This window comes from Battus philenor, unplaced genomic scaffold, assembly GCF_028537555.1.
Source record: "Battus philenor isolate CCGP_79_NKW_IND1 unplaced genomic scaffold, ilBatPhil1.0.hap1 SCAF_26, whole genome shotgun sequence".
Lineage (NCBI taxonomy): Eukaryota > Metazoa > Arthropoda > Insecta > Lepidoptera > Papilionidae > Battus > Battus philenor.
In genome coordinates this window covers 8169383-8186476 of record NW_027181689.1, presented here as the reverse complement: position 1 = coordinate 8186476, position 17094 = coordinate 8169383, and the positions used below count along the sequence as shown (strand labels likewise).

The 17094-nt window shown below is 32.8% G+C and overlaps 1 protein-coding gene across 3 annotated transcripts in view; it reads left to right on the top strand.

The window, feature by feature from the left end:
* LOC137925170 (uncharacterized) overlaps nucleotides 1–17094 on the top strand; it is a 612469-nt gene that overhangs the window by 538493 nt on the left and 56882 nt on the right. Inside the window, exon 1 of one of the 3 annotated variants that reach the window (XM_068768559.1) lies at nucleotides 7545–8011. The exons of the other annotated variants lie outside the window; for them this stretch is intronic. Coding sequence (XP_068624660.1) covers nucleotides 7969–8011 — 43 coding nt within the window. The 5' untranslated portion in view covers nucleotides 7545–7968. Of the gene's footprint in view, nucleotides 1–7544; nucleotides 8012–17094 lie in introns of those variants that run through there. 3 annotated transcript variants of the gene reach the window in all.

The window sequence follows — 17094 nt, the reverse complement described above, 5'->3', positions numbered from 1 at the left end:
ACTAATTATCACTATTTATCAAAGTTTCCAGTTTTAATTTTATTTACCTAACCTTGTTTTGTTTTTTTTTCTAGTTCTTTTAATTCTAGTTCACTTTTCTTTTCTCTACCTCCTGTTTATTTGATTGCTTACCCGACCTGTATTAGTTTTATTACGTCTTCCACAATCTTCCTGCAGTATTTGAGGAACGCTGACCTGTCATTGTCATCTTTCATTACTGAGAAACAGTATTTGTTGAATCTTTCTATAATGTAATAACTAATCCTATTCTTCATTTCAGTCATATGACGTTGATCTTAATTAACATTGATATTGGGTTTAAAGAAAAAAAGAAAATGTAGATGAAACATTTGTGGCCAGACCTTTCTAAACCAAGTATTAATAAAGATATCATTGTAAGAAAAAAGATCAGGGTAGACACGCCAAATCGTGTAATTTAATTTAATTTTCATCACTTCATTTCAAGTGTCAAGCGTCAGCACCGTGATAATTAACACAAAACTGTCATTTGCCCCTAAACGCACCGACCGCGTTGTTTGTCCATTCATTTAGTTTCCAGAACATTCCACAGGTATGCGCTGTCGGTTGGAACTATATTTATCACCTACAACCGAAACAAATACGTCTCGCTGGGTACAATGTACACCCTCGTTTAGAACGAAGGGTTCCGCTAATGGGGCCGGCAAACTATCGTTGCATGTTTTTTGTTGAAACGCCCCAATCTGTCAACTTTGTGTGTTTGCGGAAGGAATGATTTTACACGTACGCTCGATGTAGACTTTCGTTACGGAGATGAAATTAAGATATCTCCCTGCTGTTATACCTTATTCCCTCGGTAAGAGTGAATATCGAAAGCGATGGTTCCAAAGCTGTTGCTTCACGGGCTGGAGAAATCATCACGATGGCTGGATTTTGTTATTCATTATATTTATATAAACAGTGTGTGTAAATATTTAAAAATTAATATACACACACTTACACACATGCACACACATGTGTGTATGCATGTGTGTGTAATCGTTTATATATTTATATAAGTTGTTTTGTGTGATTATTTTCCTTCTCAATTTTAATTTAATTTTTTAATTTTTTTTTCACTTACCTTTATAGATTTATTATCAAAAAGAGTCATAGATAAATTATTATATTGTCTCTGAGGTTTATTTATATTTATTCCTTCCGCCACAAGTGCAAGCACTAACGCTTTCCGAAAAAGTTTCGTCCATCATGGTTGTTTTTGAGTCGGAAGACCAACGCCAGGTTATGGAGCACCTCATTAAGCGATCTAAAGGTTCGGCGGTCTCAAACCGCGAGATTTGTTATCTATAAAAGTGGTTCAAACTTAGCGCCATCACAACTCTGTCCTCTCGAACTGAAACTGTAATGCCATATGGTCAGCAGTATAGTGCGATCCAGAAAAAACCTACATGTGTACAGTTACACTTTTATAATAATCGATTTCTTTATCTTCTGTTCTGTTGTATTTCTTTACTTATTCTTTACACTTTGTAATCGCGAACTTAATGCCTTATAAGCATTCTCTATTAGTCAAACTAGAGCGCTGTAGAGATAACATATGGACAGTGTTTAAATGTGATACAAACACAATACAAAATTTTAATATTACTATGAATTACGTATGCATAATTAATTTTATACCTATTACATAATTACTCTTAAAACATAATTTAAAAAGAGAATATTATACATTTACTTCATAATAATGTGAAGTTAGACTGTTCTGTTGCAAATAGATCATACCTTACTTTTAAAGATAACGATTGTAATGATTTTTATTCGTGAAATGTCTAAGTCTACCAATCAAAAATATAATTATGTAATTTTGTTGCTCATCTGAAATGGCGGTGGGCGGCGCACATCGGTATTACAGCCGACTGCCGAAAAATTCTCGAGTGGCGACTACGAATCGGTACACGCGGCAGAAGTAGGTACCAGATCAGAGTACCCCAAACTTTTTTGTGTCGTAGACCCCTTGCCATGTTTTTCCCTGTTGGGTAGACCCCCTACTTACCTGATATTGATTTTCTGCAAATTTCTAACTATAGTGCAGTTTAGTGTTAAAAACTTAAAGTAAAAACACATGTTAATTTATACATTTATTAATTGATTTTAACTTATTTTTAATTTTACGAGTTCGAAATGTATTGCGACCAAAAAGCGAAAACCACCATCTTACAACTTACACATTTTTATAAACATATAAAATATTTTTTTTACTTCATAGGTACTTTTATAAATAATGTAAATGTTTTGATAATATAAGATAGTATGATGTAAGTAAATAGGTACTATCAGTGTATGTGTTGAGATCCACTATCGTGGACCCCCATTTTCATTTCATGGACCCCGAAATTTTTTTTCGCTGACGTAGACCCCTTGCAGGTTGTCATAGACCCCTAGGGGTCGATATAGACCACTTTGGGAATCACTATACTAGATGGACCGACGATATAGTTTATGTCGCTGGTGGATGCGGACAGCATAGCAGTGGGCTTCTATCAGCTGAAAAGAAGAAGAATCCTGTTGCCATTAGTATTCCTTTTTAAATACAGAATTCAAACTGTATAAATCCTATCAAATCAAACCGTGAAAATTTATGTGTTTCCACACACATACAAACGGATACTTATTTTAGACGGTATTAAATCACCGCCTTTGCCGTAAGTCTGGATCGAAAAAAAAAAAGAGATCAAAGACTTACGATTACGCGGCATTATTACGGGTCGCAGTCGATGAATTCTTCAATAGAAACAATTTTCCGCGAGCGAATCGCGCCTACGGACTGCGAATGGAGGACGAAATAAAAATGGAGAGCATTGGTATCGGTGCCTTTTTTTGCCACAAAAACCGTTGCCGGGATAGTAAAAAAAACATCGGCCGCGGCAGGTAGCAAAAGTCCGACCTTCGACGCGCTAATTGAATATTTTTGTCGTTGAAATGTCTTAACGCGGCAAATTAAATTTGGACACACTTTGACGGCTCGAATTATTATAATTATCACCTGCTATTTATTACCATCCTCATCATCAAATGTCCGTCTATTTATACTATTCAAATGTTAATACTGAGCCTTGTGATCGTAGATCGCAAGTATATATATTTGCCACTGCTTACAGAAAAGTTTCTAGAGGATGGGCAGCAGCAACATCTGTATACCATAATACATTGCGATTGTCAAACAAGATCATGATATATCCTCTAATAGATATCTTTGGGGAAGACCTATGCCTTACAGTGCCTTACAGCTGACGTGTTATAAAACTTTTCCAAAAAAGCTTTTTCTTTTTAAATCTTAAAATAATCAAGTTTCCAAGATAACCTTCTAAGTAAATTTTAATACTAAAGATGTATATAGTGTAAAATAAATTTATTATAATTGTGTATGGACGGAAAAATTAAAAGATGGAATTGATAGTCCTATACCAGGCATAGAACATTAGAGTAGCAGCTTGAGCTTCGTTCGATATCAAGGTAAATTTGTATTAATTTCTGCACTTAGAGTCTATATTTACTCTTTCGGTATAGTGCTGAAATAATAATTAGGTATTTCAAATACTCTCTCTGTAATGTTTAAGTAAACTGTAAAAATAAATTTTCTGCCAACATTCATATTATGTTTATATCCTACTGAAAAATAATGTAAGAACCCTTGGCGTTTTTTTTTTGCGGACGCATGTGGCGTCACGTATTGCCTCCATAGGGAATTTCAAAAATATTAAAAAATGAGCATAAAATTTATGAAAATAAAAAAATGTGTTTTTTTATATCATGAAGTTATTAAATTTAATTTTATTTACAAAAGTAACGGACGTTTAACTTTGGAAAAATAACGTGCCCTCTACAAAGAAGTAACAAAAAATCCCTGGGTACCCCAACTATTAGGATGAACACGTGGTTCTGGGTCTTTAAGGTTCTGGAATGAAGACCATAGACCAGCTAGCGCCGTGTAAAATGTCCACTTACGAGTTGAAAAGACGACATTGTTAAAGTCATCAGTCGGAGTCCCCAATTGGATATTTTTGAGGGAAGCCTATGCCCAGCATTGGACGTCCTATTGCTAAAATAATGATGATGAAAACCTTAATTTAACATGCAAACTAAAATAGTGGTTTCAAAATTTTAATTGATATTAATGCTCTTGTGTATGAGAATGAAATAATAAATATTTAAATCAAATAATGAAATTTAAACTCAATAGTTTTATTATTTTATGAAATTTACCAACGTATCGTTTACCCAATTAAATATAAAGATAAGGGTTAAAATTGATTAATGTTTTTCACATGCAAAAACGTTACGTCGACTTAGTTTCGTTGCAAAATATTAGCACGCCGTTTCGCAAAACCGCTGCTAGCGCCATCTCTTGTATGGATTTAAAATACACTTTAATGCAGATGTTAATAATCACATTAAAGATCTTCAAAAGGTTATTGCGATCAATTCCTTATGGAGCATTGATTAATACATTATAAGTGTTTTTTAATGTTTATAAGTAATTTTTGTACGTACCAGATGTTAAAATCAAAGTTTTTATTATAAGTTTTTGAACGAAAGAGTTGAAAAAATTCTCTTTCAAAACACGTCAAACCTTCGCTCTTCAAAATTCGTTTCAGTGAATATCTGCGTTCTAATTTATACAAAGCCATATCCGATAAAATTAATAATGAGAAGTGACAGCTTATATTACGCAAACGCAGGGTTGAATACTACTTCGTTTTTCAGAATACGTATTGTTTTTTATCAGATTTAATAAATCTCGCACACACGTATATGTATTTGATTTCTGCCGATGTACTCGACATCTCTGGAACCATATACTTGGAGACTTAAGATTTTGAAAAAAATCCTTTCTTCGAGTTGAGGTCAACTAAGAACTGGTTTCTCAATATTCTATCCACAAAGTAGAGTTGAGGGGGGGTTCGCAAAAAATTCATATTTTTCAATTAAAGCTCAGCCAGCATATTTTTAGCGCGTTAACTATTATCAAGAATTGATTTTATCACGTAACACCTACAAAATGCGTGCTGGTCACACCAAGCGGGTGAAAGACAGCTAGTATTTTGATATATATAATGTATGTTGTATATATATAATGTTTTGGTATATATAATGCTATTAAAATTGTTAGATTTACGCGAATATAACTAATGAAATAAAACTAATTATTAAAGTAATTACATAGCAGTTTGTTATTTAATAATTGCGTTTCGGGTGTTCTAATCGCTTGGCATTACCCATGGCCACGGTGAAAATCAAACATGATTCTGCAAGACCAAAAGAGAACTTAGAGTAACATGAACATCTTGGCAAACGCCAGGAAAATAAAAATAAATCTCCGTATAATTCGTTAAAATATAGTTTTAATTATCTAGTTTATATAATATACATAAATAAATGGTAATATTAAATAAACATTTACTATTAACCGCTCGTCAAAGCCATGTAATCTTTTCGGACATCCATATAGAGTAGATACAACCCCTTTAACGATATCAAATGTCTAATCATTTGTCTAAACATTATTACGTTTCGGGAATTGGCCGCAACTCGCAGGTATCTCAGACGTATCGTAATGGGTTAAAAGGAAATTTATCGAAACTGCCGTCGAGTCCGTACGATTTGTGTCAACAGTATCTGTTACACGGCCAAACTCACATCTCGCGCGGTCGACCGCCGCACACAAAGATAAACTTTGTGCTTAAACAAATAGACCGCATTTTTAAACAGCTTCGATTCGTTGGACGTTTGTTTTGTTTGAAAAAAAAATTCGGTCACCCCCTAATGGTTACCTAAACGAGGTTTTTTCACCGTGTCTTCGGTTACTTGACGATGGATTCGGGTGGTTTTTTTTTCCACGGCGAGGGTGGTTTAGCGGTTGGTTATGTCAGTTGTATGAAATTATAATCGACTTTCTAGTTTTTTGTACAACGATATTGACTGTATATTTTGAGTTATTATTTTTCCGTTAAAGGTCTATAAAAAGTTTGGGAGAATAGTAGCTAATAAGCGACGTTTTGGGTACGGATATAAAATTTTATGCAACAAGAAATAAATTATTACAGGCCTAAAGATATTTTTCCCACAAGACAAAGTAACATAATATTTGTAGAAATAGATCACTATAATTTGAGCTATATCCTACAGCTCCACCGCTGGACAAAGGCTACCCATAAAGATTTTCTAGAGCCGGTTCGACGCGATCTTCATACAGCATCTTGGTGAACATACTTCAACGCCTCCAGAACCTTAAAGACCCAACAGTTACCTGTTCTGCGCGCTATGTATCCTGCCACATCATCCTACTGCTATTTTAAGTTGTCAATAAGTTAGTCTATGTTTTTGTTCGACGGTATAAATTTGCCTAAATTCGGCATTGAGTTTGCCGTTATTCATAAATTGTATAATTTTAAATAAATAAATAATAAAATGTATTACTTTTTTTAATTACAATAGCTTAAATGTAAAGAAGTAATTAGTTTTCAATAAATATGAATGTGCTTTGAATCTAAAGGTTATGTGAAAGATTATATACATCATTACCAAAACGATGATGTTACTGCGGAGTTTTCGGGCTCCTTGGAGTACAAATGCTAATGCTCAAGCAGAGGTTCCCCAGTGGGAGGCGTTTGAGCGTAGTCACTCTCAGATCTTTTGATCCGAAGCTTGGGTTCCCAATCCGGTGTAACAATAGTACGTAGGCTCTACAGGGAGCCCACTAGCGTCGCTACCTTAAAAGAGGTATTTTTTAAGCACCCTCTACTCCCTGTCTCCCTTAAGCCATGGAATATGCATATGCTACTGATGCAGCAGTGTAGGCTAGGTTAAAAAAAATGTTATTTATTGATTACCGATTGACAAAAGAATTGAAAATGTTAGTGTTTATTAAATACAGTCAATGCGAAACATCATTAGCACATCCCCAGTCCTGTCCTCTGTGCACCGCATATAACAATTAAATCTAATAAAACGAGACAGTAATCACTCGGAAATTCGTTTTGCATTCGGATGTGAATTAAGCAATTTTGCAACCATTCAAAACTCAGATTCGGACCCCGCTTCCGGCGCTCTCCATTCACACGTGCGGTTTTGTCTATCATCGTTTACATTAAAACTATTTAATTTCATATTTACACTTCGATGTTTGACGTTCGAATAATTATAATATATTATTAATATTAACTCTAATGAATTACTGCCATGTGAACAACCCCGGACTGTTTTACCTGGCATTTTTAATGCACGCCAGACAGAGACGGAAAAGATTATACTCCGAAAGGGAACAATCCGTAGTTAGCTAACTATCTTTGTCGAAGCGAAAGAGCGGCCAAGACCGAGGGCGACGTTTCTGACAATGCACGAGTGTCTATCTGGTTATATTAACCGACTCTGCGTGAGCGACGCGGTGTAGTTTACAAACAATCGCAAACAGGGACCTCTCTATTTTAGCCGAAGTGGCGTCCGAACTCGGCCGGTGAGGCAACCATGCGCCGCGCATTCTTGATTCTACACCAATCCTGAACAACTTCACGCCAGTTGCGTCCCGACCGCCGTCAAGGGCGGATCTGTGACGCTCGCTCTCTTACATCTATCGTACAATTCAACACTTAAACATTTCAAAGTGACTTCAAACCGGGCAAAGTTTAAACACGGACAATAAATTGCATCATAAAGTGATGGCAGAGAGAATAGACGACGGAGTAGTCGTCGCACGCGTGCGATGACCAAAACTTTAAGTTGGGGATACTGTGAAAAAAGTTACGCTCCGAATGCACTGCGTTTAAAAAAAAATATGTGCTGGTAATAATAGTGATGGGCTGATGGGATCGCAGTGCGGCCGAAATCGTGTATCGTGTGATGTGTACTGTGATATAAGCCACCGGCAGACGTGTAGATGATTGCCGTGTTTATTTGTGATATCGTTAGCTTATTAGTTGCCAAAGATTCCTGATGATCTTGTATATTAGTTTGTGTTTCATTTTGGTAGTTTTAGGTAAGTAAGAGCTTTCTTTGTTGCGTTCGCAATTTATATGGTGATTGTTTGTGACGAGTCTTATCGTGATACGGGCTGATTTATTGAGGAGAATTAATGAGGCCCATCCACACACGAGTAATTAATTAGATAGAGCCCGAGAGCTGCCTGCTCGGTGATAGGTTAGCTATTAAAACATATTATTTTAAATGTTGCCATTAAAAACAATTTTATTTATAAAATTATCCGAGTAAATAATTTTTTTTTCATGTAGCTTCTTAGTCTGAATTAAATATATTTGATTTATATTTTACTTCATTTAATTTATTAAAATAGAAAAAAATATTTCACAAATTATTCGTATATTTTGTAACTAAAATTATTACAATATTTTTTTGATTATTTTAAAATGTGTTTTAATTAAAAAATATTTTTAACTGACAACAGATGCTTAAAATTTTATAGCGGAATTTTGAATAATACACTTCACTTGAATTTTATAACAAGAGTGCTTAGGAATAAATTGTCAGTTTGTAATTTGTATATTTTTTTTTTCATCATAATTTAAATAATGTTATAGACTGCAATTACATGCATTTATTAATAAATAATTTTTTAAAAATGGTTATGAATGTTCGAAAAATTAACTTAATCCGTGATAATTATTTTAAAAAAATCTGCAGTAAAATGTAATCCGAAAAAAAGACAATTTAATGTGGTAACTATTGAACCCTGTTCTTCCCGAGTGTGCCGCTTCGTTAATTATAACAAATAAACAACTTTATTGAGTTTAAATCATTACTTCTAATTGAAAAGGTCTCGTCAATTATTCGGAAGCGTATTCGCTGGGAAAACCGTTAGTTTGATTTAAAAACCTTATGCGTGGTTGGAGCGTATTTAGTGCTATCCTTTGCTTTTATTGATTTAATTTATAAAATAAATTATCCTTATTTAATATTTATCAGAAATCATTATCATAGGGGCTTAGACAACAATAATATTTAATTATTGGACTATCGTAAATGAAACAAAAAATATTTTTTTCATTTCTCTTTATAATTCGCTTTCTTTATTTCTTTTATTTAATATTATAAATTGTCTTATTCTGTTATTAGTTTTATCTCCGTTCTGTGAATGTGGAACGAGCCTAAGAGTTTGTTGCGCTTATATAAATAACTATTGCCTACTTATGTTATCTGCAATAAGTCTAAAAAGTTGTAGGTTTGTCATTAAATTAATTAACTAAATATTCTAGAAAAGGATATCAATTGAATAGTATGATCTCCCATTTAAATGTCAAAATACTACTGTTTTTAAATAGGAATAATGTAAACGATGTATGCATATAAAAATTTAAAGAAATTTCACGCAATTAATTATAAAATGTAGTAAAATATGAAAATAAGTTTTTTTCGTTTTCGATGTTACTATGATATTTGATTTTCAACGCGGTACAAAAATCCTTGTCGGATTTTTCTAGGAAGTACCACTATTTCTTAGAATACATGTATACATCGCTGCTATGTTTCGTATGCATACGATAATGATGCAAATAATAAATAAATAACTAAAAAATATAAAATAAGTTATAGGTATAAAAAGTTGTGAATGTATATTTCACCTATTTCCTATTTCTCTGAAATATACATTCATTTATATTTTCAATTAAAATGCGACAGGCAGCGACTTGTGGCGGACATACGTCTTTAATATGTAGTAAATCGAATTTTAAACAGTTTTTCGTACTATATATTCAACCATAACCTTTGATTTTTGGATACGTTGTACTATATATTAAATAAATTATATATCCTTGCTTTAAAAGCTTTTACACATATAAGAATTCATCCAGTATAGCTATGTTGACGTTAGATATATCATTTAAATTTCGATAATAAAACATCGATATTTCAAAATGTCATATATCGATCATAGTTACCCCATCACTAATACAATTCGTTTAATTTCACTCCAATAAAGGCGAATAATGCAGGCGTTCCTTGTCAACGCCTAATAAAATGTCAATGAACATACCGCATGTTCAGTAACGGTGTGTATCGGACGATTCGAGACGTCAAAAACTCATTTTACTCCTTGGCCCAAGACTTCGTGTTAATTAGTGGCCCATAAACCTTTTAGTGTTATCTTTGTTAATAGTATATACACGATATTACAAAGTGAACTATTTTTGAAATAGCTATGTCATTTTAATTACACGCGATGCAAATAGTTTCAATTCAAATGAAGTCAGTTGGATTTTTTGTTTTCAATTTGTTAAATAATTGTTTGAAAAATGCAATATAACATTTTTGTTTGCGTTAAATAGAAACTCAATTTCGTTTTGATTTGATTTGAATGTTGTTAATTAACAAAAAATATTTATATTAAAATAAATTCTCTGATAATTTTCAAAACCGTATAAAATACGTGTATTCTCAACTGCCTTTGTGTCATTTTAACACAGTTCAAATAATCACTTCTATGCTTTTGATTCACACGAGAAAGGCTGATGTACATAAATATATTATGTATATCTACATATAATATGTAAATCATATATGACATACGTACATGAAATTATTATTTAGAATTTACTCTTGTGTAGTAACTCCGAAATGAATTACAATGAATTTTAAAAGTTTATTAGTTATCATATTACATTGTGAAGGATTTGTAATTGATAATAAACCTTTTTGAGTTTCGACTACGAGCAGAGGCAAATGATCCTTAGTGGATAATTAAATAGTAATAGATTTGTACTATAGATATATTTTTATATAGACAGAACGCCAGAATATGAAAATCATTACTGTGAGGGACTTTGAATTATATCTCCACCCTGAATTGGATAATAAATGCAAGAGAGCTAGTTTAATCAACGTTAGTTTGAATTTAATTTTTTTTTATTTGATTTATAATTAATTATACATAATAGTATGGTCTACTAGCGGTTTAAATATTACATATTTCTATTTATCACGATATACTGTACACTGTCAAACGTCATTGGCAATAGAAAAAAAAAATAAAAAAAAACTTTTTAATAATCTTCCAAAAAGAATTACGAAATTAAAATTCTAATAAAATCATGACGTAACAAGATAAACATGGTTTACGTTTTTTTTATTTATTTTAAATAATATTTGGTTTCCGTTATCTCCTTTACTGTCTTATTTTTGGTTTTATCATTTTTAACAGAGGCTATAATGGCACGCGCCGTCGTGAACATTTTAAAAGAAATAAATTTATGTAACTTTACGTAAAATCGTTTTTATAATGCGGCAAATTGTAACGGTAAGTCGCGACTGACTTCACCTATTTACATAAATTATGAGTAATCTGTTATTCAACAACTACTATGAATTTATTACGAATAACTTTGTAAATAATTATATTACCTTTCGCTGTAAAACATTTTATTCTACTTAAGTGAAATTATTCTGAGAAATGTTATTAAAGATATTCTATTAAAGTTATTTAGTTTCATAATTTAAAGGATGCAAAATTTAAATAAGGTGTATTTTGTACTAAATTTATACCAAAATGCGAAACAGCTTACAAGTACCCTTCAGTGCTACAGTTATTTATATAGTCCTCCCCCAAAGATATCTATGGGGGTAAGTCATCGCCACGCTTGGCGGTTTGGCGATCACAGTGTGGCGTTATGGTAATCATAGCACGCTGCTGCCCATCACCTGGAAACTTGTTTGTGAACAATGGCAAATCCATACAATTGAGGCACAAAGTGTGAATTGTATAAATTTGTATCACGGGAATCAAACCCGCGATCTATGATTGCAAGTCTCAGTCGTCTACCGCTGGGCTACCGCTCCTCTCTGTTCAGTAATACAATATTCTCTAAAAAGATTCATTGAACATTACCCTGATACGTGAAGTGTGTGTCTAGCTAACTCATTATTTCACTAATTATCTTATTATTTATTGCTGTTTTAATATATCGCTCTTTTTATACACAAGGAAGCTAGACAAAGGGACGGATAATTGTACTAGATACATACCCGGCATTTGATTTGGCACATCGAGAAGATAAGTATTATTTACGGCAAAGATCGGTTTTGTAGTTTTGTCTCTATCGCACAGTGTTCCGACAATTTATGTTTTTATTATATAACCATAATTTTTATACGTATTTACGAAATTTTATTGATTGTTAAAAACGCTGTTGTAATGTCTAAACAAAGTAAATGTACCGTAATTTATTTTATACCAGGACGTCTGCGGAGAAAATTGGTTATAAAAATACGAAATATTTAATGGAAAAATTAATGATTAGATTTTTTTATGAACGTTTTTACTGTAATAAATAAGAATGATTATGAAAGCACTTCGGAATAATGTCTGCCAGTTTGTCCCAAGCTGGCGTTCGTAAGTTTCACACGATCGTAAGTAAGTTAAAATGTTTACCGATTTAATCTTAACTTAATTTAAGTAAACTTTTAATATTTTAATCGTGAATGGAACCTTGTTGGACGTCCTATCACAACTGCCACCTCGGCACTCATCTAAATCTATGTAAAATTATTTTTTTCATTACAAAATGGTTTTGATATTCAAAATTCTGTACATCACTACATTGTCTTAGATAAAGCGGTTTGAGGTGATCTCTGTAATTTTTATTTTACTTATAAAAAAAAAACTCGGAAGCAACCTAGTCATATCATTAGCCTTGTATGATTTTTAAGTTCACCCACATGGTGTACAGATGACCTTCTAAAATTGACAGAAGAAACTGAATGCGGGTCGCTTCCAGTTGGTCCTATTGGTAATATGACGGAGGGGCAATGTTCAGCAGTGAACGCATTAGTGCTGAAATGATGATTGCTGAAGCTATGATCAGCTACGAGTATACTTTTGTATTTACGGTAAATATCTGTATGTATATATTGTTCGGAAATTCCAGACCACTGAAAATTAAAAAGGAAAAGTCAAATTTTTATTCTTCTTTGCTTACCAATTTTAATTCTTATTATAGTGCAGGGGGATCGGATATGTGGATCTTTAAAAGATTATTTCTGGCTTCAATTATTTGTCGATTTATTTTAATATTAGAAACAACGTACTTATATGAAACTTTTTAATGCGCTCTAAAGTTAGTGAAATCTTAACACCCCTTCGCATTAATTAACCAGCTTTACAAAAATAAAGTTCAAATAAAACTTCTTTTTAATTATATAACTTTAAAAAATACTATTTCTTATGTCATTTGTATGAAATGAATTAAATCTCTATTATTATTATTACTTATGTGTATTTAATATTTTTGTATATATATGTACTGGCGGCTCGCGAAAAATTACTAATTTTGTAGAGTGCCTTTAACTATCAAGAAACATATGTTCTCTCATGTTGTAGTGGATTTGAGGTACATATCAAAGTTGTATCAAATTTAATATGACAAGAGACACACCGAGTACAAATCATCGCAACAATGGGAATGGAATTCTTTACACTTTCGGGCTTATTGGACAATAAGTATATTCGACGGTATTACCTCTTATATATTTATTATTGGTTATGAAAAGGCAAGAAATAGGCTTTCATTGACGAGGGTCTCAGGACGAGTCAATGTTATCAATCGAAATATTTTCTTCTCCAGTTTTTTTTTTCCTTTAGAAAGTGGACCAGCTCGGCGTGGCAATCGAATTTATCCGGACGTGACCGAGTCTCACGATTTCTTCGCCGTTTTAAAGCTAGCTTTTTACTCTAAACAAGCGAATACGGATATTTTTCACCGTGTTTATTACGTAACGTCTAACTCCAGTAGTACAATATCGTTCCTATTTATTACTATCATCCGCACGGCCCGCTATCGATTCTATTTGTATTTTTAAAACTACTTCCATTTCTATTTCCGATACATTTTCTTATTTTTTATTTATTTATTATTCAGTGCAACATTCAATATCTTAATTTATAAACAGCTGCCACACCTGACTTCGTACTAAAGCTTGTCGCAGTCAGTTTTTATAATAAACAACAAAGATAATTTACAATAAATGCGTTTTGTTAAGTAAATTTTTTAAGTCATACACTTCAATGCGAGTATTCATGTAATTAAATTTGATTTATTATTCTTTATATTAATCGACATTTTTAGTCTGATATCTTCCTCCTATCCTATACACAGGAGGATTAGCTTTGTATTTAATGGAATCTTTAATGGAATCAGGCGTTACCTCCGGAAGTCCATCCTAAGTAAGAAAAGGACCAATATTTAGCCACTTCCGCACATGCAGTGGTAGTCGTGCAATGAAATGCACCGCCCGCCAGCCCGCTGATAAATGCGTATGCGGCAAACAATGCGAATCACACAACCGCCACCACCAAATTACTCAACACGTGTTTCACCCCTCCACGGGGCATCTTCAGGAGTTATGTTACACCGATTAGTGCCAAACACAGAGTCTCTGTGTTTGGCACTAAATATTGGTCCTTTTCTTACTTGATTAGCTTTGTGTAAGTTTTAAAAAGGTAAATGTATAACACATTTGCTGTCAATTTATACATAGTACAGACTATCTAAAACCAATGGTTTGGAAGACAATTAACAGCGTAATAATAATATATTTAAAAATGTGTTTCTAAATTCGGATTACTGCAAAATATAATAAATTATTCATTATTATTCGTCCCTGCAGACTTTGTATTGCCAGGTGTAATTAGACAGTGGCATTCCGATAAAAAAAATAGTTGCAAGCCTTGACTAACTTTATATCAAAAAGAAATCAGCCTAATCCGAGCAGTTCTTCATGTCTGTGCTCAGTAAGCAGTTAGAAATTATCTGTTAAGAAAGTGTCTCCATAAATACTTTATTCAAAAAATTGCCTAATACGATAACAGGTAGGTTTAATATTAATTTTAATCTGTTTATATTTCACGATTCGGAAGCTTTCGTATAAAGCAAAAAATACGTCAAATTCTCTTTGATAAAATTAATATGTATTTTGAACGAGATGTGCTACTAAAATGAAATGTTCTTGCATGTCGCCATTAATGCCGCTGTCTTTACCTCCGTTCACAAGACGCTCATATTCCTCGCTACTTTATAGTATTATCCGTAAAACATCATATCTAAGGCTTTGTCAATCACTGTCTTTTTAATAGAACATTTTATAATCGACCTCTTTTTCTATAGATATAATACAGATACTGCAGAAAGGCATGCTAAAAATTTACCCGATTTCCCATAATTTATTACGAACAATGGAGTACACAAAACATTACAAATAATATATTGAAAGTCGAAATTAAGTTTTCAATTCAAAAATATAAAAAAAACGGTTTAGGAATCATCTCAGTTAACGTCAGCTTCCTTAAGCGCTTGAAGCGATATCACACCAAAAAGCTAGACTCCAGATATTAAGTAAGGTTGCTACCGGAGGGTAATTTGACTAGACATGGCCTATCCCAAATCTGCTTATATTCTTTGACTGATTGCAGATATTAAAACAATTTTTATAAAATACATATGCTACAATAAAACAGGGTTTTAACACGGAACAACAATTACAAAGTATTATATGTTAGTTCTTACTATTTCATATATGGCATAGACAAAGTGGTGTTTAAGGTTGATATGTAAATAAAGTTTGAAATTATCGATTTTAAGCATCTGCAACTTTGAACTCAAATTTAAACCATTTTAAAGTAGTTATATGTCATTTATATATATAAAAATAACCCGAGAAATTAAAATATATTCCACGAGACAGTACTCTAATTCATTTATTTACATAAATTAAAAGAAAAAACATCTGTCGATATATATATATATATATATATATATATATACATAGAAGAAGAAGTCAAGCTGGACGATATACGTCAGTCGTCAAAATAATAAAGCTTTGAAAATATTCACATAGTAAATTATTTTGAATCTATTCAATTGAAATATAGAATGCCAACTTGTTCAGGTCCATAAAAAGAAAAATTAATTAACAGAACAACCAATAAAAGAATAATAGAAGCGATACAAAGATACGTCGCACGCAGATTCATTCATTCTCTTTCTTTTTCTGCCCTCCCCATTATCTTGCTAGAGTCGTAATTAATTACGCTGTAATTTTGCTAATTTGCCTAAGAGCATCGCACGTGGATCGTGTGGAATATAAAAGTCATTAAGGGAATAAGTATTCCCCTTGTTATACATTTATTAAATGAGTTTACAGATGAAATTAGTCTCGTCCGTGCGCAAAAGGCTCGCCTACTTAGCGCCAGACGCCGCCGGCACTGGCCACCTTCGTCTTTGTGAAATTTAAAAATGTAAGATTCTTAATTTGAAACGAGAAGGATTTCTATGCGACTGGATGCTTCATTTCCGTAATCCGTTGCATAATATTTACAGTCTGGCTGGATTTTAATAAAGATACCCGCTGCAATAAAGAACTTTCGTGTTTTTTTTCTATTTTAATAAAGATTGTAGAACTGGCGCTGTATTTAAGTGGCTAGTAGAGTTCGTAGGTACCACTACGGTGCGTCTATCTGGAAAACAGTGTTCCAGTTTGAAGATGCACCTATACGTATGTATCTAAATATCTTACCCATTGACCGATTAGATCGTAGTAAGTTAGAAACCCGTGTTCACTTGATTTTTTATCGGCGAATCCAGAGTTCAAATACATTGTTAAATCTACTTTTACTAAGTGAATACGTAACAATTAAAATATCAGCATATTTACGTAATCTCATATAGTGTTTTTTTGACATATAAGAAAACTCGTGCAACGCGTTTTCCTATAACGCGGAACAGATTACGTTACGTGTTATAGGGGAATATACTATAGTAGGCTGTTAATGCCGTCGTGTTTCAGGCCCAATTACGGCACGTTAAAAAGTTATTAGACTAAAAATTTTGATGCAACTCGAAACTCATTTTGTTTTTTTTTTTCATTAGTGTTAATGGAAATTTATAACTTGGTTCATCTCAATTAAAGCCGTGTGTACATATCTAGGTATAGCCAGAATTGTTTTTGTAATGGTACTGATGATATACTGATGATATATATATATATATATATATATATAGTAGGGCGCCTACCAGTTGCACGATGACGTTCAAACGTTGCTAAGGCTCTTCGCGG